This window comes from Aythya ferina, assembly GCF_964211825.1.
Source record: "Aythya ferina genome assembly, chromosome: 9".
Classification (NCBI taxonomy): domain Eukaryota; kingdom Metazoa; phylum Chordata; class Aves; order Anseriformes; family Anatidae; genus Aythya; species Aythya ferina.
The window spans coordinates 13,767,676-13,795,392 of NC_140305.1; the positions used below are offsets into that span (position 1 = coordinate 13,767,676).

General features: G+C 42.3%; 2 protein-coding genes across 3 annotated transcripts in view; one reads left to right on the forward strand and one right to left on the reverse strand.

Annotated features, from left to right (window-relative positions):
• Positions 1-7,192, reverse strand: part of HDLBP (high density lipoprotein binding protein) — a 37,226-nt gene extending 30,034 nt beyond the window's left edge. The window contains exon 1 of the mRNA XM_084529738.1: positions 7,045-7,192. The gene's annotated coding sequence lies outside the window, so the exon portion shown is untranslated. The remainder of the gene's footprint in view (positions 1-7,044) is intronic.
• Positions 1-27,445, forward strand: part of SEPTIN2 (septin 2) — a 52,009-nt gene extending 24,564 nt beyond the window's left edge. The window contains exons 1-13 of one of the 2 annotated variants that reach the window (XM_084529741.1): positions 7,300-7,401; positions 8,762-8,794; positions 10,093-10,213; positions 13,472-13,558; positions 14,446-14,569; positions 16,026-16,160; positions 17,731-17,848; positions 21,361-21,462; positions 21,765-21,910; positions 22,529-22,612; positions 24,685-24,742; positions 26,567-26,670; positions 27,074-27,445. In XM_084529741.1, coding sequence (XP_084385867.1) covers positions 8,786-8,794; positions 10,093-10,213; positions 13,472-13,558; positions 14,446-14,569; positions 16,026-16,160; positions 17,731-17,848; positions 21,361-21,462; positions 21,765-21,910; positions 22,529-22,612; positions 24,685-24,742; positions 26,567-26,662 — 1,080 coding nt within the window. In that variant the 5' untranslated portion in view covers positions 7,300-7,401; positions 8,762-8,785 and the 3' untranslated portion in view covers positions 26,663-26,670; positions 27,074-27,445. Of the gene's footprint in view, positions 1-7,299; positions 7,402-8,761; positions 8,795-10,092; positions 10,214-13,471; positions 13,559-14,445; positions 14,570-16,025; positions 16,161-17,730; positions 17,849-21,360; positions 21,463-21,764; positions 21,911-22,528; positions 22,613-24,684; positions 24,743-26,566; positions 26,671-27,073 lie in introns of those variants that run through there. The other variant, XM_084529742.1, reaches the window with a different exon arrangement.
• Positions 27,446-27,717: the final 272 nt, after the last annotated feature.

Consider the following 27,717-nt stretch of genomic DNA (forward strand, 5'->3'; position numbering starts at 1 on the left):
TTTCTAACGGTGACCACCACTTCCTTTCACAGAGACTCTGCTAGGTAAGGAGATAAAGCAAATGAAAAAAAGATAAGAAAAACGGCAAACTAAACAAGAGGCGAGTCTTTATACCTCACTTAGCTCCTTTGATTCCAGATATTATACAGAAAAACCTAAGCAGGGTTATTCCTGGCCCCTTGACAGATTTTAAAGATTCCTCAGTTACTGATGTCTATTGGACAACGGAGACTTCAGGGAATGCTGCAGCTCCATTTCTATAAACTTTCCACGTGCTCTGGTATTTTTTTTCCCGGAGTTCCAGCTCCCCAAGTCACGTGGCTTTGCACGACGCTTACTTTGAAGATTTTCCTCTTTATTTCTACCATCAGGTTACAATCAACAGTTTGAAAACACGACCCACAAAAGCCAGCGTTACTGTGACGGGCGCAAACCTTAGAAGAACTACTAAAAATCAAGCAAACTTGCAGGGAGGCTAGCGATTTGTCTGGAGAGGGAAGGAACCCAAAATATCTTCCGTTTGGCAGCAATCCCTGCGAAAAAACAATGAAGTAAATACCTGATTTAACTGCCACTTTTGGAAAGCTGTGACAAGACCCTATTTAAGCATAACCTCCCTTTGTCCTATTCATAGCCCATGCAACAGGGGCTCAGCATATCCACAGCCAAGCGCTAATTCCTAATCTCCACCAGGCCAAGCAAAAGGCTCTTGGTGAGTTAGAGAGAATTACATCACGGTGATCTGAACTGACAGGGAAAAAACCCACGGTCTTCCCTTCCAAAGCTGCAAGGCCACTCTAAGCCTGCTATGAAAGAAGAGAGACAGCAGGAACCGAGCGAAGCTATATCCCTCAATTGTTGAGAAAAGTATTATTTTACACTTAAAACACCTTCTGATAACTGAACCAGTTCCAGTCCCACCCTGCTCGTCTTTGGGTTGGAGCTGGCAGGGCACGTGTGCTGTTTTAGGCACCTTTTTTTTTTGCTTTGACACTTGATGCCGTGCAGTCCTCCACCCACACGCCGCTGCTGTCTCTGCTGGATGAGCAGTGCGAGGCTGCAGAGAGAAATCAAAGGTTTAACATTTCTTCCAAGAACTTCGAGATGTCTCCAGATACTTTTTCCGCTGGGTACTGTGTTTGATCTCATTTTGAGCCACAGCTCCATCACAACCAGAGCCGTCAAGTCAACGTTTCAATTTCATGACACTGTTTGTAAGAGCGGGTGTAGGACTCCAGTTTCCTCAGTGCTATGTAACCAGCTCTACTTTCAAGCAGAGTCACATATTTACAAAGCAGAGCTTCTCCAGAGATGCCAAGGGTCCCTGCATGACCAGGCACCTACATCCCAGCAGGCTGCAGCAAGCGCTAAGGCGTTAATTTTGAAACACCAGCACATACAGCAACAGGCCAACCCTAACACCTGCCGCCCTCCCTCTCACACCCTGCCTGCTCTCCGAGCTGTCCTCCTCGGCTTTCCTTCCAGCTGCTCCGACGCAAGGTTTACGTTCCCCTTTATCACCTGAACAGAGATAACAGCAAACTTACTTTCTGCTGTGCAATGGAAACTGCCAGGGTCGGGCTCCAGCTGAGAAGGGAGGGGCAGGGAGCTCAGGCAGCCTGCACTGCCTCCAGCACCTCTGGGGAGACTCGAACCCTGGGACGAGCAGCAACAGCCCCATTTCGGGAGCTCCCAGCCTCTCACCCCACTGGGGCTTTTCTCTGGCTTTGCCCCATCCCTTCCAACAGGGCCATCTTCCCGGCAGCAGCTCTGACCCTTCTTCACTGCCATTTTCCTGACCCAAACTGGGTGTCCACCCCATGCCCGATGTCCCTGCCCCAGGCTTTGTCCTGTTTAATCCCCAGTACCAGAAATATGGGGACAGCCAGGGGCAGGGGACCAGAAACAGGAAGAGAAACAGCGAGAGGCCCTGCTGCAGGTGGCTGCACCTGCACCGAGCACTGGGTGTCCGGGGACTCAGTGCTCCTCTCAAAGAGGCCTTCAGGGATTTTTCAGACAAACCACCACAAAAAACAGTGTGAAGAAACAGTCCACCAAAACTAGCTGACGTGGGGGTAAAGGGACAGAGTGATGCCCCTGCTATGTGCCAATACCCTAGACCAAGGCTGACATCTGAATGATGCAAGATGGTTCTTCCAGGCAGCTGGTCCCTGATGAAATATCTGCCAGAGGTTAGCTTTACGAAAGCTCGCTGCATCTGCTTTATATTTACAACGAGATACGATACCAGTGACCTTCCTTTAAAGTCTGAGTGCGCTGCGTGGGGCAGGCAGCTCTTCTGTGGACTTTGACTGAGACCATCACCAAGGAATTACGAGCTCCACGCAAGGAAAAGGCTGGGTCTGGCCACCTCCGAGCTGAGCGGTAACAGCCAAAATACTGCCCGGCTCCCAGCCTCTCCTCCTTCAGGGGGAGTTAGGTGCTGGGACACAGGATCACCAGGCACAGAGCCACAGCCCGCCAGTATCAGTTGTCAGGGTATCAGCACTCCCTTCCAGAAGGGTTCATTCCCAGGTATTTGTTGTTCAGACGAGGGTGTGCTGTACACGTTACAGGTATGGACGGTTTTTACCAGAATCACCCACATTTATGACTTCTGTTCACATGCAGGGCACTTGAGGAGTTCTGTGTGGCTGTCATCCCCAGCCCCCATTAGCAACAAACACATCCATCAGTTCCACCCCCAAGCATTTCCCAAATGGTTCTTTCCCATTAGTGTAAAATCTTTAGAAAAGACAACAAAACTGATGCTGGAAAACAGTTCCAGACTCTGTGCTGCTGGGTGTAGCAGGATCTGGTACCACTTCCATTTTGCGTCAACAAATAAATCCATTTTACTTTACAATTAAATTAAAGAGTGTCGTTTAAGGGAGGTTGCATGAATATTACTGTGCTATTCAATCCTCTCAGAGGCAGATTTTTTCCTATGAATCATCATTTCTTGGTATCTTACAGCCACCGAGCCAATCCCTTCCCTTCTCGCAGTGCCATTTTTCCATTGCAGTTAAACTCATTAAGGTTTCCTCCAACCATCCCCTTTTTGCGGTCCATCTTCTTCTCTGCTTTCTCCCTGTTTCTCCTGCCAGCTGCTTCGCAAGCACCTCTTTCGAGGCTCCAGCTGGCCGCAGCTCCCTGCCCCAGCTGCTGCCACTCAGGGGCATCGTGCTCCCGGTGTGGCTGCCCCAGCAGGGCCGCAGCCACTGCCGTGCTCAACCTCCCGACGTCGCTCCTGCCTGGCACGGGGCTCGTGCGCTGCTCCTGCCGGGCAGAGGTTTCTTCCCGAGACTGGCGGCTGCCAAAAATGCTGTAGAAGAGACTCCATCCTCCCTCAGTTAGAAAGGAGAACTGCTGCGATGTCAGGTCTGCCACCAGGTTCTTCGTCTCTCCTCCTGCCTCCTCTACACGCCACTGCCATTTTGCGTTAAGACAGCGGGCAGAAATCTGAACGGCGTTTGGATGCTCACAGGCACACATCGCCACACGCTCCCTGCCTTCTTTGCAGGAGAAACCTATTTAACCCTGTCCAAAACACACAGCTACAAAGTTTCAGCGTGTCTAGTTCAACCCCAAATGTTTCCCCAGTCAACTCAAGTCAGCAGATCAGCACCAGGAGGCAGGAACGTATTCGTTACTTACACGCTAAGATACCTACTCATAGTTTGCAAAACAGGAGTAGCTATCTTCAAGACTCGAAACATCTGCCAGATGTGAGAATCAACAAAGTCGAAGCAGTCACGAGACGAGCGATGTCTACCAGCAAGTTCAAAGACAACAATATGCATAAAACAATAGCTGCTAGAAAGAAGGCTCCTATTTCTGAGAGACTGGGAAAATACCTGCACGGTGAAACAACAAAGATCACCTAAACGAAGGAAAAAAGCACCGCTTCAGCTTCAACATAGATAAGTTTCACACAAGACAAAATAAACCCAGAACACTTATCTTAGCCCAACTACTTTCCCTTGTTAGAATTAAAACCTTAAGCAGATAAATCTTCCAGCAAGCCAGAGACTTCTATACACATACAATATTCTAAATAAAGAAGCTTTTCCCCCCGCTTTGGCCAGAACTTTTCCTCCTTGTTTATTGATACATCTCTTTTCAACCTGCCTCCCTTCAGAATGTGAGATTCTCTTCCACTGAAGTCACACCACGAGAGCTACAGGGCCGCGTTAGTGCATAGAAGGAAGATGGGGGAAAAAGGTCACTGCAATTCTGAAGCACGCAGGCTTTTTCCATTTACGATGGCAATATAACTCACAAGATTCTACCAGCAGATTTTTAGGATGTAAACAGTTCTCCTTTTAAAGCTAAAGGACGGCTAAATAAAGCTACAAGACAAATTCTCTTAGGTCTAAGTCCATCCAGGGTAACACCATAACCCAAAAATTTTCTTCTAAAACTAGTAATTTCTGAAATGAAAATGAAAAGAGCTCTTGAAACCACCCCTGACTTGGGACACTGAGCTCCTGCCGCAAGTAGCAGCCTCACACGACCCCGCCAGGTTATGAGAACAGCTCTGGGTCTCTCCCCAGCTCCCCCCCAGTCCCCCCTCGCAGGCCCTACTGGCCCGAGCCCTGCCTTCCCCGCAGAGCCTTGCTGCCCACGAGAACCGCCACCGCCTCCCACGAGCATGGGCCCCACTGGAATAGCTTCTAGACCAAGGCCCCCCAAAAAAACAGACAGAAAACAAGCAGCCACCATCTAACAGCGCCGCACTACACGATCCAACCGAATGCTCTCTTCTTTCAAGGTTAAGGCAATCAGGAAGAAGACCACAGGCAGCCTAATACTGCAGCTGGGTTTTCCTTCACATCCCTTCTTTATCTGTTCTGGTATTTTAATACAATCAACACCTACTTAATTCTTGCACAGGCCCATGTTGCAAAAGTTTTATGGGCTCTGGGCCTCCCAGGAACATGCTCTTGGACAAGTTAGACTCGTTACACCCCGGTGAGCATGCCTTCCTCAGCCCACTTTAAAAAGCCCTGTTGCAACTCCTTCAGCAGTGCACGTCTTCGGCAACACCACGAGAGCACGGCCACGAGGGTCATGTCCAGAGAGTAGGCTCGGACTGCGTGGGATCCACAGGGTGCTAACAGGCTGGCGTTTCTCAGTGATGTCCTGCCAGACCACGCTCAGTGCCTGCTTCTGCTCAGAATGAGACCGATGGGTCTGTAACTTCTCTTTCTGACCGCCAGGAAAGCATAAAGGCAGATTCCAGACCCCGTTTTTACTGCTTGCCAGTTTCTAAGCATGAGGACACTTGCTAGAGTCTTCCTCTTTCACTTCAAGGCTCATTTTACAAGCATACATAGGAAGAGCCTGAAGATTTCCTTCTGTAGATTCCTGAACCCAAACAGAAAGTTCAGCCATTGCTGCGTGGCTTCTTAAAAATCACAGAAATAAAGTTTTCATAGCAACCCTATACCATACAGAAATCCCAGATGCCCTGCCAGTCCCAGTGACTGCCTGTTTCAGCCACACACCACATCCACTCTGAACTCTGTGGCCTGGTCTCAGCACCACTGCCTGCTCTGCCCACAGCACTGGCACGCTGGGGGAAATCCCAAACACAGCAGCACGATCCTACCTGCACCCGCACCAGCTGAACAGGCTGCTGTGCTCCAAGGGAAGGGAAAGATTCTCTGCCACACTATCAGGAGGAAAACGCTGGAACAATTTACAAAAGGAGCAACCTTCCTTAACTGCTTCTTAGAAAACATTCAGGAAAGTGACTCTGGAGAATGATCCAGGCTTACCGTGTCTATAAGGGGAGGCAAAGCTCAAATTAGAGTTGCAACACCTCCTCCAGCCCGGCCATTACAGGCCTGCAGATATTGTTACCTCCATGTCTAGAGAGAGCTTTTCCTGTGCCGGTCCTTCTGAGCCATGAGAAACTACACCTCTGTGGGATGTTTTGGAAGGAAAAGGGTTTTTATTATTATTATTATTTTTTTTTTTTTTTTTGGTGGGGGGAGTATCTGGTTGGCCTTGCCTTTAGCATGGGCTGCGCTACAAATAAAAACAAAGGGCTGGAGATACAGGGCTCTGACAGACACAGAACTACAGATTCCGTTACTGTTTCATTTCCTGCCCTTCTTCTAGTGTATATTCCTGTACCAGAGGGAGGAATACCCAATTCACCTATGAAACTATGCCTGGACCACCAGTTTCCAGACTGGAACGGAGGAAAAAAGAAAAAGCCATTATACCATCTGTGAAACTATTTTAACTAACGTGAATTTCGCAGCATTCAGGTAACAACAACATGGGAAACGGAGCCTCTAATCCGCTGGGCCACCGCTTCCCTTGCCTTACTAAAGAGAAGATCCGCAGTCAGGCAACACAACGCATATCAACGCGTAGATTTTTCTCTCGTTACACAATACAACCGGAAAAGAAACGACTCCCTCGAACCCCTTGGCGCTGCAGACGCCCCTCATTTTTAATTCCCAGCCAGAACACTGCGAATCCACACGCAAGCTCTCAACCAGGGCTGTAAATTCGGGGGCCTTGCTCGGCTCATCGGTTATGGGTGGGCTGCAGCCAGCCCTTATCCCGCCGAGAGCCATTTTAGAGCCGCCCAAGCAGCCCCAGGGACCTCGGGCTCTGCCCCCCGGCTCCACCCGAGGCGGCCCCGGCCCCCTCAGCGCCGCAGCCCGCACCGGGCCCCTCACGTTTCGTGCCCCCCCCCCCCCAACCTCAAGCGGCGTGGGCGGACTCCCAGCCCCATCTCTATGGTACAGAGGGGGTAGAGCGGCCGGGGAGACGGGCAGATGGCGGCACGTGACCCGCCCCGAGCCAATGGGGAAGGCCGGGACCATAGAGCAAAGCCGGGCGCCCGCTAGACATGCCGCCCCCCGCGCCCGCCTCTCTGCTGCCGCCATCTTGTCGGAGGCGGCGGAGCCCGCCCGGCCGCCGAGCCGGGCCCGCTGCCTCGCCCCGCGTACCCGCGGCGCTCCCCTCACGCACCTCCCTCCCTTCCCGGTGCCGCCAGGCGCCGCCGCGAGCCGCCGTTACCTCTAGTAGGCCCGCGGCGAAGCCTATGCTGGGTACGAGGCCGAGCGGCCGGCCGCCATCTTGGGGAAGAAGAGGGACTCGCGTGACCTACCCGCACACAGCCGGCCCCGCCCCGCGGCCCTTGCCCGCCCGGTTGCTATGGGAACGGGGCGGGCGCATGCGCACGGGAGGGGAGGGGCCCGCGGCTCCGCGCTTTGGCCGGCACCTCCTTAGGGGCGGGGCTTAAGGAGAGATAGGCGGGGCTTAAAGGGGGCGGGGCTTAAATAGGGCGGGCGGGGCAGTGGCGCCGTTCTCTGCTTCCCGCCCTGCCTCAGGGGCTGCGCGCGCGGCGGGCGGTTGGCGGGGCCGGCGGCTGAGGTGAGCTGAGGGGCGCTGGGGGGAGGGGGGGGCTGAGGGGGCTCCGTGAGTGGGCGCCGTGCTCGAGGCCCGGTGGCAGCGTCCCCCCCGCAGAGCCACGGCGCTGAAATTGGGTAGGTTCAGAAAATCCTCGCTTGCAGCATCGGATCCTGAGCGTGGGGTTCCCCCGGCGGCTGTGGGGAGCTCCGCAGGGACCCGCGGCGTCCCAGGCCCGCCCGCGGGGAGAAGCCTCACGAGGAGCATCTTCGGCTGCAGGAGGTTTGGCTGCTCGCACGTCGGCTTACCGGGGGAATTCCTGGCCTTGCAGGCAGTAGTTTTTATTTTTAGAGTGAAATTTCACCTGAGAAGCGAGCTGCACGGCTTTCGCTCCGTGCTGAGAGGTGCGAAGGGCGAGCGTGCTGCAGCGGGGCAGTGGAAGGAGTCAGATGGCGATAGCTTCCTGCCCACACAACGAGAGCTGGAGTCCTCCAGATAAGAGGCAGCTCTGCTACGTGGGCTCTGCGCGTGGGAACAGATCCCTTTTTGGTTAAAGAGGGTGAGGCAGAGGAGGAACCAGAAAGGGGACCTGGAGCACTCATCTGACAAGGGTCCTGCTCGTGTTGACACTTTTAGATTATTGTAGTGAATGATATTATCTCTTGAAATGCTGCAAGTTAGCCTGTTAGAAGTCCACTGGTGTTGGCAGGTCTTGGTTACAAGACATTGTTGCACGGAGGTGTCAAATGCGAGGTTTCTTTTTTTCCCTGTGCTTTGTATCTCTGTGTGACAGAGCTGTGTGCAAAAATCTGAACTTGGCAGCAAAAGTTAAAATGGATGACTGAGTTTGCAAGCATCTAGACCAAAGAGGAGGAGAAAACGTTTCCTTTTGAAGCCATCAACTCTTTACAGAACACTCAAGCATGAAAGGAAATGGCGAGGGGGGCAAGTTTAAAAAGAAAAAAAAAACAACTGTGTGAGGGTTTTGTTGGTTTTTTTTGAGCTTTGAAAAAAAAACATATTTCCTGTAAGTGGTAATATGCCTTTTAGCATATTTTGGTTAGTTTCTGGAAGGGATGTGAACTTTTCTTTTTCAGGCTTCAGTATGGTTTGTCATACATTAATGTAGTCATGTTAATGTTGCTTGAATGTATTGTCTACTGATGGGAATAAACTGCCTAATGTTTGCTGACAATTCTGCTCCTTGTTAATACTGAAGATTCAAATATTTTTCCTCTGTGAGAAGTGATTTGCACTGTTTCAAAATGTCCATGTTTATTCAAGGATGCTCGTTTCCTAATTTAGCATTCAAAGTGGATATTTGTTTTTTTTCTCCTCATGCGATTTTTAATAATTTGGAATACATTTTTTGTTTTGTTTTCAGATTCGTTCCTGACATTCCATAAAAATGTCTAAGGTAAGAATAACATTTTTGCCTTCATATGTAACAATGCAGAATGTATATTTTGTTTTTTAAAAATTACCTACAGACACAGACTGTTTAACCATTACTTTGTTTTTGGTGGGCCTGTGTAAGGTAAATTTACAGCTCACAAGTGAGAGAGAATTCACATTTAGAAGACAATAGCGAGTTATTGAGTTAGATAATATACATATTAAAGCAATTTTCTACATTGAGCATGAAACTCTGTAGTTAACTAATGCTCCTGGAAGGATTTAATTTTGCTCATGGGTTTGTATAGAAGTTCCCTGTTAACATTTTCACTGAAACTTCCATCCTTCTGCTGTGTTTTGAGCAGAAATAATTTCAGAGAAGGATGTTCTTGTATTTAACTTATTGGCAACGTATTTATTTGTTCATGTAGTCAACTGATCGGGAAAATGCTCCCTGAAAGTGCAGTAACATATATATCAAAAAAAAAAAAAAAAGCTGAGATTCAACTAATTCTTGGTCTCGTGTTTGGTATAACAGGTTAAAACATTCACGTTAGTTTATTGGAGTGAAATGAATGATAAAAGGTACTCAAATAATATATTTGAAGAGGGAAACTAACAGATCTAAAGATTTCTCTATGGTATTTGTAGTAGAGGGCATTTGAATCACACTTGTATAATTTTCTTTTCCTTTTGAAAGAGATCTCTAATGAGGTCTTCCAGCAGATGACTATCTCTTCATAAGTGCCAAAAACCAGATTAGTAAAAGTCATACTTATTTTAGTGCATATGCCTCACGCACAAGCATTTTTATTTTAAATGGGTGTGAAGGCATCATTTAAGAAGACTGTGATTAACAGTACTTCAATAAATAAACCTTTTTTTTTTTTTTTTACTTGAGGTGATCTTGACTGAATGAGGGTAGACAAGAGTAAATGAAACATTTTTTTCTAAGCTTTAGTTGAAGGCAGTTGTTCTATACTTCATTGTGAAACTACTGAATAACAGGAAAAAGCATCTAGTTTACTCTCTGTAAGTCACATAGTTTTGAATGATTTCAAGTGTTAAATGATGGGCGAGGAATCCCATATCCCATCATTTTATCAATGGGATTGACTTTATTTTCTGTTTCTTAAGAAGTTCCAGTGAGAACAGTCGAAGGCAGAGCTGAGAGCTAAATGAGATACAAAACTGATTTTTACTGATTTTCCACGCTTCCTTTTCCGGTTTATTGCATTTGAAATAGCTGAGGAGATCACTTACCAAACAAGTATATCTTGTATGGCTTTTTATTATTGTCTTATTTTATTTTATTTTTAGCAACAGCCTGCTCAGTTTACCAATCCGGAAACCCCTGGCTATGTTGGGTTTGCCAACCTTCCCAATCAGGTTCATCGGAAGTCTGTGAAGAAAGGCTTTGAATTTACTCTTATGGTGGTTGGTAAGAAAATGTTTCATAGTCTTCCTCACAACAAATTCTTGCTTATGTAGAGTGTGGAGTTAAAGTGAATATTGCTTCTACTATTGTAAGGCGTTGGCTAGCATCAGAAAGCTCTTCTGGACTGTAGCATTTAACTTTCTTTTATAGTTTATTAATTCATGCATCAGTTGTTTTCCATGTTACAAACCATGTTTGAATATGTTAATAATTTTGTGGATGTGGTGAAGAAATTTTGTTTTGTCTTACAGGATTCAAGCATTCCATTTAAAATTTAGCTTAAAAGTGAATTTGAATAGATGCTTTGTTTGCTTGCTTGTTTTTATTAAGCAAATGGTATCAAGGAGACTATTTAAACTATTTGCTATGTAGTTCAAGAGAATCCAAACTCTGGTCTTTCCACCCCTTCTGAATATTTTTGTAAGAGAAGAATGAGAATTAATTTAGTTGGTTTGATGTGAGGTTTTACTTTTCAAATTGATACTGATTGTCTGTTAGTAGTTAAAATTTAAAGTGTAATTCTATTAGGTATTTCACTGACAATCTATGTTGATCTTAGGAATGGGAAGAGAAATCTGCATCTGCAGAAAGACTCTGATCCATGCTCTCAAAAGTCAGTGATATTTTTGCAGATTAAGTAGGCTTCACAAATCAGGCTTTGTGTTTTTCCTGAATCTATATTTCTTATTGCTTGGGCACTGTAACTCCAGAATTTGGTGTTTAAACTCTGTAATTTTCACCTTGAAGACAGAAGTATCCTAATAGAGTTGTCTGCAGTCAGATTCTTTTTTATGTCTTCATAAGAAGTAAAGCCCATTTGCATGTGCTAGATTTGTCCAAGGGGACATCACTGTGGAAATGAGCAGGAGAGGTGAGTCGGTACGTGATAGTAGGTGTTTAAGTTCTTAATTGTTTTGGATTCCAGTAGTTATAGGAAGAATCTGTCCTCAAACCTGTCATTAGTTTTGCCAAATGACAGCCCTAGCCTTGCTTTTGCCCCATTTATCTCTTCAACAGTGCAGTGTTGGACAGCACTGGCCCTTGTTTTCGGCTTCCTAGAATTTTATGGCAGTTGTTTCCTGTTACCTGGGGTGAGGGAGGAGAGGGAAGAGGGAGCAAGGACATAGGGAAATTAAGTTACACTGCTTGCTAAATGCCTTTTAATTGTTGGGAGTCATTTCATTTTAGCTCTGTTGGATTTGCCTAGGATAGTATCATAATGGATACCTTATAAAATCTAAGGGTAAAGCCAGCCTTTAGATGTTGGAAATCCTGGTATCTGCTGTCACTCTTTGGAATTTACTGTTCTGTGATCCTAGGTCTGCCAAACAAGGGTGTGCTTAATATCCAGAGCTCTTTCAGATGCATCACAAATAGAGCTATCTAAAACAATTCTTGCAGAAAGCTGTGCAAAATTATATAGACCATACAGCTGTTTCTGCTCTTTTGTAGAACAGAAACTTGTGGGAAAATGACACGGTGTCAGAGTAACAGAAAGGCAATTAACCCCACCATGTCTCAGAGTAAAATCGAACTCTGTAGTCACTGCCTGCCGCTGTTCTAAGGGATAAATGAAAACTGCAGCAAGAGAACTTGCAGAAAAGTAACTTCATTGAAAATATGGAGTGATATTTTGAGATACACTAGTAGAGGGAGGCAGTTGATGGAAGTTAAGACAAAATAAACTGCGCTTTAAGTTGTTGATTATTTCAGCAGTTTGGAATGTGAATTCTTTCTCTTGAAATATGTATGGGGTTTAAGTATATTCTCTTGTGGGCTGTATCACAATGTCTGTATTGAACTGTAGTTCTCCACTAACTGTATTTCTCATTTTCTGATCAGGGAAATGTTTTGCCTGTTTTGTTTTTAGGCTTTCTGGACTGACAGTGTCTTGATCAATGCTTTTTCTTCACATTGTTATTTCAAGTATTTTGTCATGGTTGGGGAAAAAATAAGCTGGAGTTTATAACGATTTGTTTGCTTGTCTCTGTTGCATCTGAAGAAATCATAACCACTTGTATTTATTAACAATTGCATATTTATTCTGATTATTAAGATATGGCTTCATCTAAACAGTTCTTTCACTTGAGAGTCACTCAACTCTAACTGCTGGGGCCAGTAGTTACAATAGATGCTGTTTCGTTCATTTTTGACAGAGGCAGTGAAAACTGATTTGATTTAGACGTAATATTTACCCAGGATGAAAATAAGAAGCGTGTCACTGGTTGAAATTGAAGTTTTCTTGGTTTTGCTGAAATGATGCCATGCGAGTGTTGAATTACTCTGGCTGCATGTCTCTTTCACTGGTGAAGGCTGCACTGGTAAAATCTTATCTTGAGAGATGTGTTCTATAAGGCATCACAAAACAGCATCTTCTAGTCAAATCTTTATTTAAAAAAGAATTCTTTTTTGTTGTTGCTGTTCAGTTATTTTTCTCAGGCTGCTGTTACAGAACAGACTTCGTTGCTTAGAGGGATCAAGTAGCCCTCTCCATTTTTACTTTTTTATTCTCAAAGAATAATTTGTTCAGTGAATTCATGTACGGAGCAGTTTGAGTTGCTGGTCTTCTTTATGCTGACATTTTTTTCTGATTTAGTTCTTGGTATTTAGCTAATTACTTAGCTTTTGAACTTTTCTGATGGCTCAGTCAGTAACTCCGGAAGAAAAACATATCTGGTACGCTTTGGTAAACCCCAATTTCATCAGTTAAAAAATTACTTTGTGCATCCTCAGCAGTCGTATCATGTTCCTTTCCCCTCATTTTTTTCCCTATTAGTATAAAAAGTGGGAATAAATCACACTTTATGAAGGTGATCTTTGCAAAAGCTCAGTAACAACCTCTTTCATTGTTTAAATTGATGATATGGCCTAGACAAGGCCCAGCTTCTCAGTGTGTACGATATTCTGGAGTGCTAGCAGAAAAGCTTACCTTAAAAAAATCAGGACACGTGATATGGGAAATTAAAGTCTAATTTTAAAATGATCAGAATTCCACTTGCCTAGAAGTTTTAATTACAAATCATCTCTGAAAACTCTGAGAAAGTGTATTGTAACATTGAGATGAATAAATTGTAATTCAACATTCCTGTGCAATTTTTTTCTAATACAAAATTCTAAGTTGTATTAATGAGCTGTAAATGTTTAAATGGCAAAAAAAATATAGATTTGACATGAAAAAATATACAGTCAGATGAAACTTTCTGGATACAATGGAGATTAATCATGCAAATATATTGACTTTATCTGTAAATTGAATCACAGGTGAATCTGGTTTGGGAAAATCTACATTAATAAACAGCCTCTTCTTGACAGATCTCTACCCAGAAAGGATAATCCCAGGAGCTGCTGGTAAACACACTTTTGTTCTGTTTTTTTCTGTTCTTGATGATTTGAAGTTGAATATTTTTGTTTGGATTTTATTATCAGCCAGTTGTTTCAAGCTCTACTAATTTCTAATGTATTGGCTGATACTTGAGCTACCACTGATTGTAGAGCTGATTTCTTCAGTTCTTGGTCTGTGTAGTTTAGTCCTTGGGTGTGCTGAAGAGTCATACTGGCATCTGTGTGCTAATCTCTGCTTAAAATATGTCATCGTGTCACATTAAGAGAAATAATCAACAAAAGCAATTGGAAGCTTTTAGAATCTATTGCAATTCTAAACTTGAACACTTTTTATGTTTGCTTGGAATTGCAATTTGATTCCTTTGGTCTGGGTAGATGTGCATGTGCACTCAAACTTGTTTCTTCTTCCCCTCCTCTGAGGAGGGGGAGCGAGAGAGCGGTTGTGGTGGAGTTCAGCTGCCCAGCAAGGTAAAAATCACCACAGCACTTCACCTCTGTTTCATCTTCAGCTCCTTGTCCCTTTTTTATCCTGTTAAACAAGGCATACAATAATGCAATGAAAGAGAATATTGTAAGAATATAGATTGAGGTACTATTTCTTCCTCTTTTCTACTTGTTAAACAACTTGCTTTAAAAATTTATCATGTTGGCTGAAAACTACTTTAAACCTTAGGGAAATAACATGTTACATATAACTTAGTATTGTTCTACAAATTGCTGAGTACTTACACTTTTTTCTCAGTTACTCCCTTTTGCCTCAGTTTCTATAGAAAATTTGAAACAAGTAAGAAATCTAAAAGCTTTTCATAACCTGACAATCAATCCTTTGATAGTGTCTCAAAATGACAGCCTTATAAATTCTGTTCTGAAAGATCAAGTTTCTTGTCTTTTAGAGAAGATTGAACGCACTGTGCAGATTGAAGCCTCAACAGTTGAAATAGAAGAGAGGGGTGTGAAGCTTCGTCTGACAGTTGTAGATACACCAGGATATGGAGATGCTATCAATTGTCGAGATTGGTGCGTACACAGAGTACATATTGATCTAGATTTGATGACTGAACACCCGTTTCACATTATGTCTAATGATATAAGTCAATATCTTCCTTTTTTCATGTGTTAGGTTAAGTGCTGAATTTGAGGTGTCGCTTTTGGAGAGATGGGCAAATTTTCTAATTTTGAGGAAGCTTGGTTTAATTTTAGATGTGATTCAAGTTTAAAAATGTTTTCAGTTGCTATATGAGATACATAAGAAGCATCAGTTAACTTCATCCACAGCTTGAAAAATGCTGTGACACAGATGCTTTGATATTTTGTATTTTTCTCTCTCCTTGGTTAACTTTTTTAGGTTTGGAAGGGTTCTAAGTGGATCATGTATTTGACTCTTATATTCAGAAAGCAGTGGAACCACTGGGACACAGTGAATTAAACAAACCCCTGAGAAAGTAATCCATCTAGTTTTTGGTGCAAATAAAAATTCACCATTAGATCTTGTCTGCATTTGTTTGGGCACTCTCAGACTCCATGCTTTTTTTTTTTTTTTTTTTAAGTGTATTTTAATTGTCTTAGGTTCTTGAGTGTCTTGAAAAGTTTGCTTTCTAGTAAGTACCAATAAATCTTGATTAATGGCATTCAGTGATAGCCTCTGCTGCACTTTGGCCAACTTTCTGTCAAGAATTTGCTGGTCCATCTCATCCATTTTCACTGTGGCATCTTGCTGCCCTTTTTGCTTCCCTGTTCTCCCATTAGTAAAGTTTTGTTTGGGATCTACGAATTGCTTCTAAGATTGGTTCTCCACCTTAACTGGGAATCAATGTCTCAAGCCAGCGTTCGGAGATGCACTTTTTATTTTATTCTTCCATTCAGTAATAAACTGATAATTCCATCTTTTTAGCCTTGGGTATTTATCGTTGGCAAGTATACAATAGGAGGAGCGTAGCTGTCTGCTCAAACCAAACAAATTTGTGTGTAAGGTGAAGTGGTTAAGAGAGATGCAACTCAGAGCAGTATGATGCAAGATTTCAGCAGTTTTGCATCTGTTTCAGCTGTTGGCGAATTTGCTGTTGCATCAGCATCAATAATTTGATGTTTTAAATTGATTTAGAACAAGAAGCTTAGATTGTCTTGAGTATGTGCAATTAATGCTAATCACAAGATGAATACTAGCCCAAGAGCAGTTTACTTAGAAGTTGAGATGTGTATCATTATGTGTATATGTATTTGTATTTTATCTTAATATATAAATATATATATTTATTATCCATAGTAGTTATTGTTTATTATTTTGGCATTCAAATAAAATGCTAGGATATGTGCTTAAGATAATTTTACAGTGTCAGTAAATTACTTTTGTCCATCAACAGGCTGCTTCATCAGCAGGAGGTCTGGGTATTTTAATGTAACCTTTGGAAGTTCACTAAAATTATTGGCCGTTTGGGAATGAGCATGATTTCTTAAATCTCCATTTGTTTCACAGTTTTAAGACCATAATCTCCTACATTGATGAGCAGTTTGAGCGATATCTGCATGATGAGAGTGGTTTGAACAGAAGGCATATCATAGATAACCGCGTTCATTGCTGCTTCTATTTCATTTCACCGTTTGGTCATGGGTAAGTATTTCTGTCATTTTTATTTTTGAAAAATAAAAATGCTTCATTTTTTCACTTCAGGGAATTTGTTTTGCACCATTTGTTTTAAATTATCAGGATCAGATTGTCATTACTTAAGTATTAAAACTAAGAGGAGGGACATTTAGAATTAGAATCCTTCAGTTGGAAGGGAACTGCAAAGATTATCGAGTCCAATTGCCTGACCACTTTAGGGCTAAATAAAAGTTAAAGCATATTAATGAGGACATTATCCAAATGCCTCTTGAACACGGACAAGCTTCAACCATCAACCATGCCACTAGGAAGTCTGTTCCAGTGTTTGACCATGAGGGTTCATGGTAAAGACATTTTTCCTAATACCCAGTCTGAAGCTCTCATTGCACAGATTTGTGCTGTTCCTGCATGTCCTATCACAAGTTACCAGGGAGAAGAGAGGAGCACTTCGCTCTCTGTTCCTCCTCAGGAAGTTGTAGAGAGTGATGAGGTCACTTCTTAACCATCTTTTCTCCGGACTAGGCGAGCCAAATGTCTTCAGTGTCTGCTCACAGGACATGCTTTCCAACCCTTTTACCAGCTGTTTTGAAGCAAGCTTTTGGATTCAGTTCCTATATCGAGATCACTGTTAAAAATATTGAGCATAACTAGCTGTAGAATTGAGCCCTGGGGAATACTGCTAATGACCAGCTGCCAGCCAGATGTAGCCCCTCCCAGCACAACCCTTTGAGCTCTACCGTTCAGCCAGCTCATCACCCAGCGTAGTGTGAGCCTTTTTATCTCCCAGTTGGACAATCTATCCAGAAGGATACTGTGAGGGGTGGTATCAGAAGTCTTACTAAAATCCAGAAAGATTATATCTAAAACCTTCTCTTTGTCCACTAAGTGGGTGACCTTACTGTAGAAGCAGATCAAATTAGTAAGGCAGGACCTTCCCTTCATGAACCGATGTTGGCTGTTCCTTGACAGTAGCTTTGCTCTTTAAACATCTTTCAGTATCCCCCAGGACAATCTTCTCCATAACTTTTCTGGATACTGAGGTTATACTGACAGGTCTGTAGTTACCTGGGTCTCCTCTTGTGCAGGTATAACATTGGCCAGTTTCCAGTCAGCAGGGTCCTCCCCAGAATCCAAAGACCTAGGAAATTGTTGAGAGGGGTCCAGCTATAACATCCACTAACTCCTTCAGTACACCATCAGGCCCTATGGATTTAGGTTTAGGAATGTTCAGCTGATAAAACTTGTACCTTACAATTTCAGTGGCCACTTCAGTGAAAGGTTAATGCTTGTCCAGTTGTGGTCCTCAGAGGACCATGAGAAATGTAGAGAACCAGGGAACCCAAGGTCTATCTTTAATATTAAAAACTGAGGCAAAACAAAGGCATTAAACTCCTTTTCATTAACCTTATTTGTTAGGTGGCCATCTTCATCAAGCATCAGTTCAATGTTTTCCTCTGACCTCCTCTTGCTGTTGGCATACTTAACAAAAGCCTTTTTTGTTCTCTTGTCAATGTTGGTGTGAAGATACTTTGGTCATTTAGATTAAAAACAAGCTTTTTCCATATTTTATTTTTAGCCTTAAGCCTCTGGATGTTGAATTTATGAAGGCCATACACAACAAAGTAAATATTGTACCAGTGATTGCGAAAGCTGATACACTTTCTCTGAAAGAGCGAGAAAGACTAAAGAAGAGGGTAAGTATTTTTCTGGCTCACAGAAAAGTGTTATACTTTGGCTATAGCAACTTGGTCACTGACAAGAGGAGTGTTCTCTTTCACCCTTACTCTGTTCTCACGAAGAAAAACATGATTTCATGTGCACTGTGTAGCATTTAATATGTAGTTTGATATCTTGTGAGTTCTTCTGTTATGTATTTAACTGAGAAATTGTCTTTAAAATGTTGCCTGTGAAATGGCAGATCTGGCTACATCTACAATTACACTGAGTGAATTTTGAAACTTTGGAAAATATCTAAGTGCATCTGCTAATGGTAATTTCTCCTGACCTGGTTGATCAGTCCCAAAGCAGAGATCATGATCTCCAAAGCAGAGACAAAGCATCTATAATCTTCATATGTCAGAATACTGATGATTGGAAAACAGGATTTTTCAAAGATGTTACTATGTCACTCTCTTCTAATACATTCCTCCTTCCATAGGCTAGGCACCTGAACACATTCAGTCCTGCAGGACTTGGTAGTATTTACTGAGGGGAGGAACAGTACAACAAACCATCATGGGTTAGTAACTATGAAGTTTAGACTGAAGTGATACAGAATTAGGTTGTGCTCATTTGATGCAGGCTTATTTGTTATATTTAAAACTTTGTCTATGATTTTCCCATTCTGAAAACCCTTATTGTTAATTTACCCAACTTGCAAAAGTACATTACTTTGAAATACTTATTCTGCTAAAATTCTGCAGAAATAAGTTTGCTCATTTTCTAAGAGAAAAATTTGGGTTTATGGCAAATGGATTCCAGCTCGTGATGCCATTCTTAACAGTGACGAATACAGAAAAAAGGATTTGTGGTGTTTGTCACTCAGGAGAGTCCCTCCCCAGCTTTCCGGTAGCCCCCTGTAGGCACTGGAAGGACACTGTAAGGTCTCCCCAGAGCCTTCTCTTTTCCAGGCTGAACAACCCCAACTCCCTCAGCCTGGCTCCGTAGCAGTTCTCCAGCCCCTTAATCATCTTCATGGCTTCCTCTAAACCTGCTCCAACAGCTCCATGTCCTTCTTGTGCTGGGGCCCAAGAGCTGAATGCAAGGCTCCAGGTGGTGTATTTGACCATAACTGATTGTGGGGAAGGCCTTTTAGCCAACACTTGGAGTGATAGGCATGTGTAAACAGTCTTAAAATAGTAAACTATATATTAATCTTTTTGACTCTATTGTTTACCTGCTATATTACTTGGAGTCATAGAATCACCAGGCTTGGAAGAGCCCTCCAAGACCACCTGGCCCAGCCACCCCCCTACCACCAATGTCACCACTGAACCCTGTCCCCAAGCACCACGTCCAGCCTTGCCTTGAACACCCCCAGGGGCGGCGACTCCACCACCTCCCTGGGCAACCCGTCCCAGTGCCTGACTGCTCTTTCTGAGCAGAAATGTCTCCTCATTTCCACCCTGAACCTGCCCTGGCACAGCTTGAGGCCATTCCCATTCACTGGTTACCTGTGAGAAGAGGCCGACCCCCAGCTCCCCACCCCTTCCTTTCAGGCAGTTGCAGAGAGCAATGAGGTCTCCCCTGAGCCTCCTCTTCTCCAGACCAACCCCCCCCAGCTCCCTCAGCCGCTCCTCACAGCACTTGTGTCCCAGGCCCTTCCCCAGCTTCGCAGCCCTGCTCTGGACACGCTCCAGGGCCTCGATGTCCTTCTGGCAGTGAGGGGCCCAGAGCTGAAGCCAGCACTTGAGGTGCGGCCTCACCAGAGCAGAGCCCAGGGGGACGATCACCTCCCCGGCCCCGCTGGCTGCACTGCTCCTGACACAGCCAGGATGCCGTTGGCCTTCTTGGCCACCTGGGCACACTGCTGGCTCGTGTTCAGGCGAGCATCCATCAGCACTTCCAGATCCCTTCCCTCTGCACAGCTTCCCAGCCACTCTGTCCCCAGCCGGTAGCACTGCATGGGGTTGTTGTGGCCAAAGTGCAGGACCCGGCCCTGAGCTGTGCTGAACCTCATCCCCTTGGCCTCTGCCCATTGACCCATCCTGCCCAGGTCCCTCTGCAGGGCCTTCCTGCCCTCCGGCAGATCGACACTTCCCCCCCCCCCCAGCTAGGTGTCACCTGCAAACTTACTGAGGGTGCACTCACTTCCCTCACCCAGTTGTCAATAAGAATATTAAAGAGGCTGGACCCCAACACCGACCCCTGGGGAACACCACTGGTGACTGGTCACCAGCTGGATTTCACTCCGTTCACCACCACTCTCTGGGCCCGGTCACCCAGCATGTTTTTAACCTAGCACAGAGTGTGCCTGTCCAAGCCATGGGCTGCCAGCTTCTCCAGGAGAATGCTGCGGGAGACTGTGACAAAAGCCTTGCTGAAGTCTAGGCAGACTGTCAACAGGCTTTCCCTCATCCACCAGGCAGGTCACAGAAGGAGGTGAGGTTGGTTGGGCAGGACTTGCCTTTCATGAACCTATGATGACTGGGCCTGATCCCCTGGTTGAACTGTTCACATTTAAACACAGTTGCAGTATAGCGCTGTCTTGCTGCTATGTTACATTTTGTAAAAGCTAAAGATAATTACTGACACAGTAAAGCAGCATTAGGAATGCCTTAGGTTGCGGGAAAGAGGATGATCATCACCTGAATTAAGCAATTTTTCTCTCTAATTTGCAGCTTGAATGAGGAGTGAACCACGGGTTTTCAATTAGAATCAAGATGTGAATGAAATGAGGCAAACAGAAAGCAAAATAAATTTGCGTATTTTAAATAGGCAAATACAACACACGCAAAAAAAACTTTGCTACTTGATGTTCAGGGACTTAAATGGCTGAAGTACATTAATTTTCTTCCATTGCAAAGTGCATGGCAAATAATACTAGTATCAAAAGGTTAAAACTTCTCCATTCTGTGACATTTTAAAAATCTCTAATCCTGTTTGGAAGAGAAAACTCAGTTTTGTTCTCTAGTAATACTAGAATATAATAATATTCTATACTAGAATATAGTAATATTCCCTAGGAAGGACAAGGAAGGTTGTACTTCAGTTTTGACAGTTACAGCTAATGTGGAGCAAGATAAATAAGGAAGGAAGAATTGTTTGCATTGTTTTTATAGCTTCATTTAAAATAAAATTTCACAGCTAGTCATATGTGTAATTTTATGTGTAATAAATTGTTGGAGATGAAACACTGCAAGGCTCAATTGCAGGTCTTGTTTATGTACAATAATCATTGTTATTTGGTAGATATTTTTTCAGGAGGACTAAGTTTCCTCAATGAAGCTGATTTCATTGTGAATACAACTTTTAAATAGTGGAAGCTTTCAAAACGTTAAAATAAAGCAATGGAATAAATGTGCCACTGTTTGTCTGAAGGTCTGTGGCGAGGAATTGTTGAGTATCTTCCTTAAAAACAAATAGTTGGCAATGAATACGAATTAGTAAGATATACACAATCTCTGGCCTGATTAATTTTACCTTAAGTTTTAAAAGTGCTCACTTTACATGTATATTACCTCCATTTCTTTTATGTAAATCTCAGATTCTGGATGAAATTGAAGAGCATGGCATCAAGATTTATCACCTGCCTGATGCTGAATCAGACGAGGATGAAGATTTTAAAGAGCAGACAAGACTGCTGAAGGTATGAATACGCTGTATCTTTTCAGAGTGCTCAGATGGCATTAAAACAAAATACAGAACGTGACCTTTGATGAGACCTTGAGTGAGTTACTGTAGCTCTGTGCCTAGGCTTCCTTATCTGGAAGATAGTGGTTACAATGACCTTTTTTTCCCCTACAAGCTTTTTTGACATCTTCAAATTAAAAACATTGTGTACTTACTACCAATATATGTAGTGTTGAGAGGAATAAGAGTTTGTTTTTTTTTTTTTTTGAGTTGTTTGTCTAGCTCATTGTTGGTGATTTTTGAATTTTTGACTTTCAGGCCAGCATTCCATTTTGTGTAGTGGGATCCAATCAACTCATTGAAGCTAAAGGTAAAAAAGTTAGAGGCCGACTTTACCCATGGGGTGTCGTTGAAGTGGAGAATCCTGAACATAATGACTTTCTGAAGCTGAGGACCATGCTAATGTAAGTAGAAAACTCCAATTAAATAGTAGTAAATAAATAAATAAACTAGGAAGATACTGAAACATTGGGACGGGGGTGTGGAGCGGTTGTGGAATCCTCAGGGATGTGGAATTCATCTGGAGAAGGCCATGAGCAACCTTGATCTAGCTAGTGTAGGTAAGGATTGGACGAGAGGGCCACAAATCCTTTCCAATCTGAATTACTCAGAAGTTCTGTGAAAATAATCGTATGTCTAACTCTTCTGTCGAACGCAGACAGCCATGAATATAAACCAGGTTGCTTTGCACCTTGTGCTTGTTTCTGTGTGCTTTTATAGACTTCACAATTTTGGTATTTAAGCTTTTTCAGCTGTGCTACTCGGCATCCCCTGCCCAGCACTGCTTTGTCAAATGTCTCACACAGGAGTACAGGCTTACGTAGAGGCTGTCTTGGGGTCTGGGGTGGTGTCTCTGTCTTTCATTGCACCGATTTAACTTACGTTAGCCTTGAAATTAGCATGTTAAATGGGTGCACGTGCTGAACTCAGTGACCGAATGCAGTGCTGAATGTGAGAGTTCCTTAACCACGCTGATGTGACGCTGATGTGTTTTATCTTTTGATTTTTCTTCCTTCCTCTAGCACCCACATGCAAGATCTTCAAGAGGTGACCCAGGATCTTCACTATGAGAACTTCCGCTCTGAGAGGCTCAAACGAGGCGGCAGGTTGTCATCTTATTGTTATAAGCTGTTTCTTCCTCCTCTGAATTTATTTTATTCTTCTCCTATCCCCCCATTTCATTGCTAGGATTTCGTAGATCATGGACAGCTCTCTAGTTACACTCAACACAAAACTCAATCAATCAGCTTACACTGACAGTAAGAAAAAGTAGTATGTAAATCTGAAGAGATGGTTGTGACACTAAAAAGGGTATAGTGAGATCTCTGTTTTGTTTAAGACTTGAATGCAGTTGGATCAGAGTGTTTGGGTATATAAGTAGGGCAGATGTGTATGACAGAGATCTAAAAATGTGCAAATTAGATTAGCTGATGCATTCAAAGAAATCCCTTTTTTGACTTAACCACTTGAATATCTGTACTGTGTCTTTAAGAAGAGAAACAAGTCCTGCACTACTTTATTTAACATGATATAAATAAATAATTTTCTTTGCAAAGCAGTCAAAGAATAATGTCTTTCTACTCTATTTTGTGCTGTGGTAAAACAGGCAGGCAGAATACCCCATTTTTACCTAAAATAGCAGGGTTTACAAAGTTGAATTCGTGAGCTCTTGCTGAAAACTGGGTGTGTTTCCTGGTTTAGATTTTTAGGTTGCTTCTCTTATTTCAACCACTAGAGGGTTTCATAATTGCACATTTCAGTGGATTTGATATATTTTGCAAAGCTTTTTCCATTATGTAACTTCTACTCTTGAAATAGGCTTTGTCATATGCCTGGTCTATTTTCAGAAAAAGGAGTTTGATTCTGCCTGTAGGGTTGGCCTACTAGTTCAGTTTTCCCTTCAGCCATGGTGACATACTTTTCCCCCCTGACTTAAATCCTGAGTTCTGAAATTCAAGCTAAAAAACTGTCAAGTTCTGGTACCTGTTACCCAACAGGTATTTACAAAGGTCTTAGAAGTAGTGTCACATTGGGGTGTCTAGAGATAAAGTAAAGTCAAAAAAATCCTCATTTTTTTGAGGATTTGAAGTTGCCTCTGCCAAGGACCTATGACAGTCAGTTGCTGTTAAGTTTAGATATCTTTGTGCAATTAAAACATGCTTTTGTGTATTGTCTAGCTGAGTGGCAGAGATATCTTTGCTTTTACATTTCCGAAGTGTTCCTGCACTTGAGTTAAGCTATTCTAAGTGAGGGTGCTTTACACGGGAATTTGTTTCAGACTTGTACCTATTCCACTGGCAGTCCTTGGCAGTGTTTCTAGAGGCTTTTGGACACAGGGGATTTGATTTCTCTGGCAATCTTACAGAAAAGTGTGCAAATGCACAGAAGCAAGTTTTCTCAAAGATAAATGTACTCCTTTTTTTTTGAATGACTTTTAATGAATGATTTTTAAGTACAATGCAGTAATGAAAAAAGGAGAATGGACTTCCTATTTTGTTGGTTTTAGCTTTTTGCTTTCTAGAAGCTTTAAGGGTAAGATATAACAATGTATACTGTTTAGGTGTTTGCAAGTAAACGTGGTTCATGAAGTTAGAGATGGGATAGAACTGCATCAAAAAAAAAAGGATCCACCTGAGGGTAGCTGAGTTTTCAGATTAATAATTTCTAGATGTTTTACATGCTGCTTCCATATTTTTGTTAACATCTTGTCCGGCATTGTTTTGATTTCATGTATCAATTTGTATTGATTTACTGCACTGGTGAAAAAGAATTGAGTACAGTGTTTCTGTACTCAGATTTCTGAATTGCTATACCTGTATGGCACACCAATTGCAATCGGTTAAGATAATGTTATAATCAGGTAAACTTCTGCATGTGAGTACTTTTCATAAATAGTTTTCACTGATACCTATGTAAAAAGATCTGTCATGTCATAGCCAGAACTCATTTTGAAGCTTATGCTTGTTCTGGGCATAACTTCGTAAAGGAGTAAGGAATAAATATATATTTAAAAAAGTGAATAGCAGCTACGTGGGGAACGTGTTTCAGTAAACTTTGTGTGTGTTATGAAACATATACAACGTGTTCTGAAAGCCTTGTGTTTTGTCAACAAAATATTCACTGAAAAGGCAAGATCCAGAGTGTATGCATGTTGTTGAACAATATTTGTTTATTGTAGGAAAATAGAAGATGAAGAAGTAAATAAAGACCAGATTCTGCTTGAAAAAGAAGCTGAAGTAAGATGAAAAATTTCTGTACTCTTGTGATGGGGGAATTTTTATTTTTTTTTATTGCTGTTTAAAGACAATTGATTTGCACGATCTTGATAATTTGTAAAGGGAAACAGAATTTGCTAATATAAAGTTATTCAAGGTACAGTAACAAAAGAGAATGTGGAGAAGTATAGGAGAGCCTCAGAATTCTGATTTATTGGAACAAGCAGAATCTGGTAAATGTCAGATTCCGTTGTACAAGTCATTTGTGCGGGAAGGGAGAGCCATTCTCATATATGAGAAAAGGTTCTAAAATCAGCAATTGCAGATTGGGAAAAAGTTATGCTCGGCAGCAAGGGAGGAAACAATGGTGGGAATTACCAGGAATGAAGAACAACATGAAAATTCTTGTTTTGCCACTGTGATAAATCCGTAATTCAGAGCTCTAACACTGTTTTTGTGGTCCCCCTAATTCAAAGAGGATATAGCTATGACTAGGAAAAAATACAATGAATAGCAAAGAGCGGGCAGAATGGCTAAAGCAGAGACCAGAGGCAGGTCCCCTCTGATGGCATACTACTTAATGTTCCTTTTGGGGAGTAGATGACAGAAGGGAAGGAAGTAGTGAGGGGTTTATACAATCATAGCCGTCAGGATGAATGGGAAACTACAATAAAAGAAGCAGGCTGAATTTAATGAAATTAATAGGTGGCTTTTTTTTTTTTTTAACAGAAAAGATACTTTTAGTATATAAAGTATTTGTAAATTGTGGTACTCATTAGCATGGAATTTTGAGCATATCGAGAACTTGAAGGTGGTCGCTGAACACAATGGCAGAATGTTTTGATTTAGAAAGTTCTGAAATGACATATTTCTAGAATTTGAGAGCTTATGTCATGTGTGTGCACATGCTGTTGGACTTTTCCATTCATTTCCTAATAGCCAGTCTGGAAAGAAGGCTGAGTTAGATGGATCTTTTGCTATGCCCTAGCTCAAGAAGACCCTCAGGCTCCCAGTACTGGCCTTAGCAGCTATCCAAGTCCCAAAAGATAGCCAGGGAAAAGATCGTTGTTTCAAGGAATACAAAAAAACTGTAGTGTAACGTCTTACTGGCTTAATTTTCATTGTTAAGTTTAACATTTCAGTCTGAGTTTAAAGTGTAAATATGCAAAGACACACAGAAATATTTCAGTGCTGAGTCTGACTTATCTTTCAAAATTTCGTACCATAAAAGAATTTAAGTCAACCCTGTTGAAGGTACAGGACTTAGTCTTAGTAGCTGAGTTACTTGATTACCCTGTGTTTAAACGTTGCAGTGTTGTACAACTGAACTAAAACTGTTTTTAATAATGCATACATCTCCTTGGATGGTTTACCTGTAATCCTTGCTTCCACCTAGTCATCACTAGTACAGAAGTTGAGAAGTAATCCTCACAGGGTTTTATTTTTGATGGCAGATATATAGGTGTAGTTGGAGGAACTTAAACAAGCTGCTTGTGTTCCTATGATAAGGTTTGGTAAGTGTGCTTGTTCAGCACTTCAACACCATCATTCTTATCTGTTTAACTTAAATGGAAATCTTTGCTGCTTCTTAGGGATACTTATAAACCTTGTCCCAAGTTAAACTAATACAGCCTGCTTATTTCAGTCAGGCAATTTTCCAACCTCTTAGTGGTTGAAGATGAGCAGTATTAAAACAAGCCATAACCTGAGATTGCTGCTTGTCAGATGAAGCCAATGCAGATGCGTGTTCCCTCTTTAATATGAATAATAAATAGTGTGGTGACAGCAAAGGATCGTGTTCTGAGGTGAGATGAGGCTAAAGGTTTTCCTATGCTCTATTTTCAGCTTCGTCGCATGCAGGAGATGATCGCAAGAATGCAGGCACAAATGCAGATGCAAATGCAAAGTGGAGAAGGAGATAGCAGTGGACATCATGTATAAAGTCTTTGGTAAGGTGTTCAAATAGCTACTTTACAAAGTTTTTCTTTATTACTCATTATTATGGGTGCTATTAAGTCTTGGAAAAATGTTTACAAGACGTGTTTTTGTAGGTTTCAGCTTTTGTTTTAATTTTTAATGTTTAGCTGATGTTTATGAAGTGAAATGGCTTGAAACTAAACCAAACATTAGTATGGCCTTACACAGACACATGTATTTGCATTCATTTTTTTCAGAAAGTCTATACAATGTACGTTGGAAAGAATCACGGAAGTAATCTTTCAGATTCTATAAATGGGTAGTTCACAAACTCACAAAGTTATTTCATTGTGGCTTTGAAAATGTCTATGCTTCTTTTTTATCAATGTAAGGAGATAGCAGATCTTAAATTGCATTTTTCTGTCTTGTTTTCAGATTACTTTATACCTTGACTTAATGGAGACACTCCATGGATTTGAATTACGATGGTGTTACATGGATGCCTTTTGCCCAATTTGTGACTTGGAGATTATTTTAGAATTTAACATGGAAACGCGTTGTGGTAACTCTTGTGATACGTATTTCATAACATGTAGTCAGTCAGTATTTTATATATTATACACACTTTTTGTTTTGTAATTCTTATATTGAGCTTATTTTCAGTTTCCCATTGTATTAGGGATGCAAAATAGACAATGAAACTTCTAGCCTGACATGGCATTAGATGATTTGCTTTAATATGGCATACTAACTCCCTGCTTTTAACTTTGTATTATGTTTAGAAATAAACAGCTATTAGTGATATCAGTAGTGTGTAATAGTCACTAATTAGGGAACCTTGCAAGGTTAGTTTTATATTTTTGCAGTGTTTACAGGTGTGTGTCTGTGAGACCCTAGCCCTTCTGTCTCTGCTGAGTGCAGGTGATCTCCTTTGGCCTCTGCAAGTATCTAGTTAGAATTCAGGCATGCCTTGTATCTTAATAAAAGAAATAAGAGGAAATACCTCTTTAAGGGCACACTGTATTTTTAAGAGTTTCTTGTACGTCAGCACAAATCAGTCCTGCTGTTTTCTGGCATTA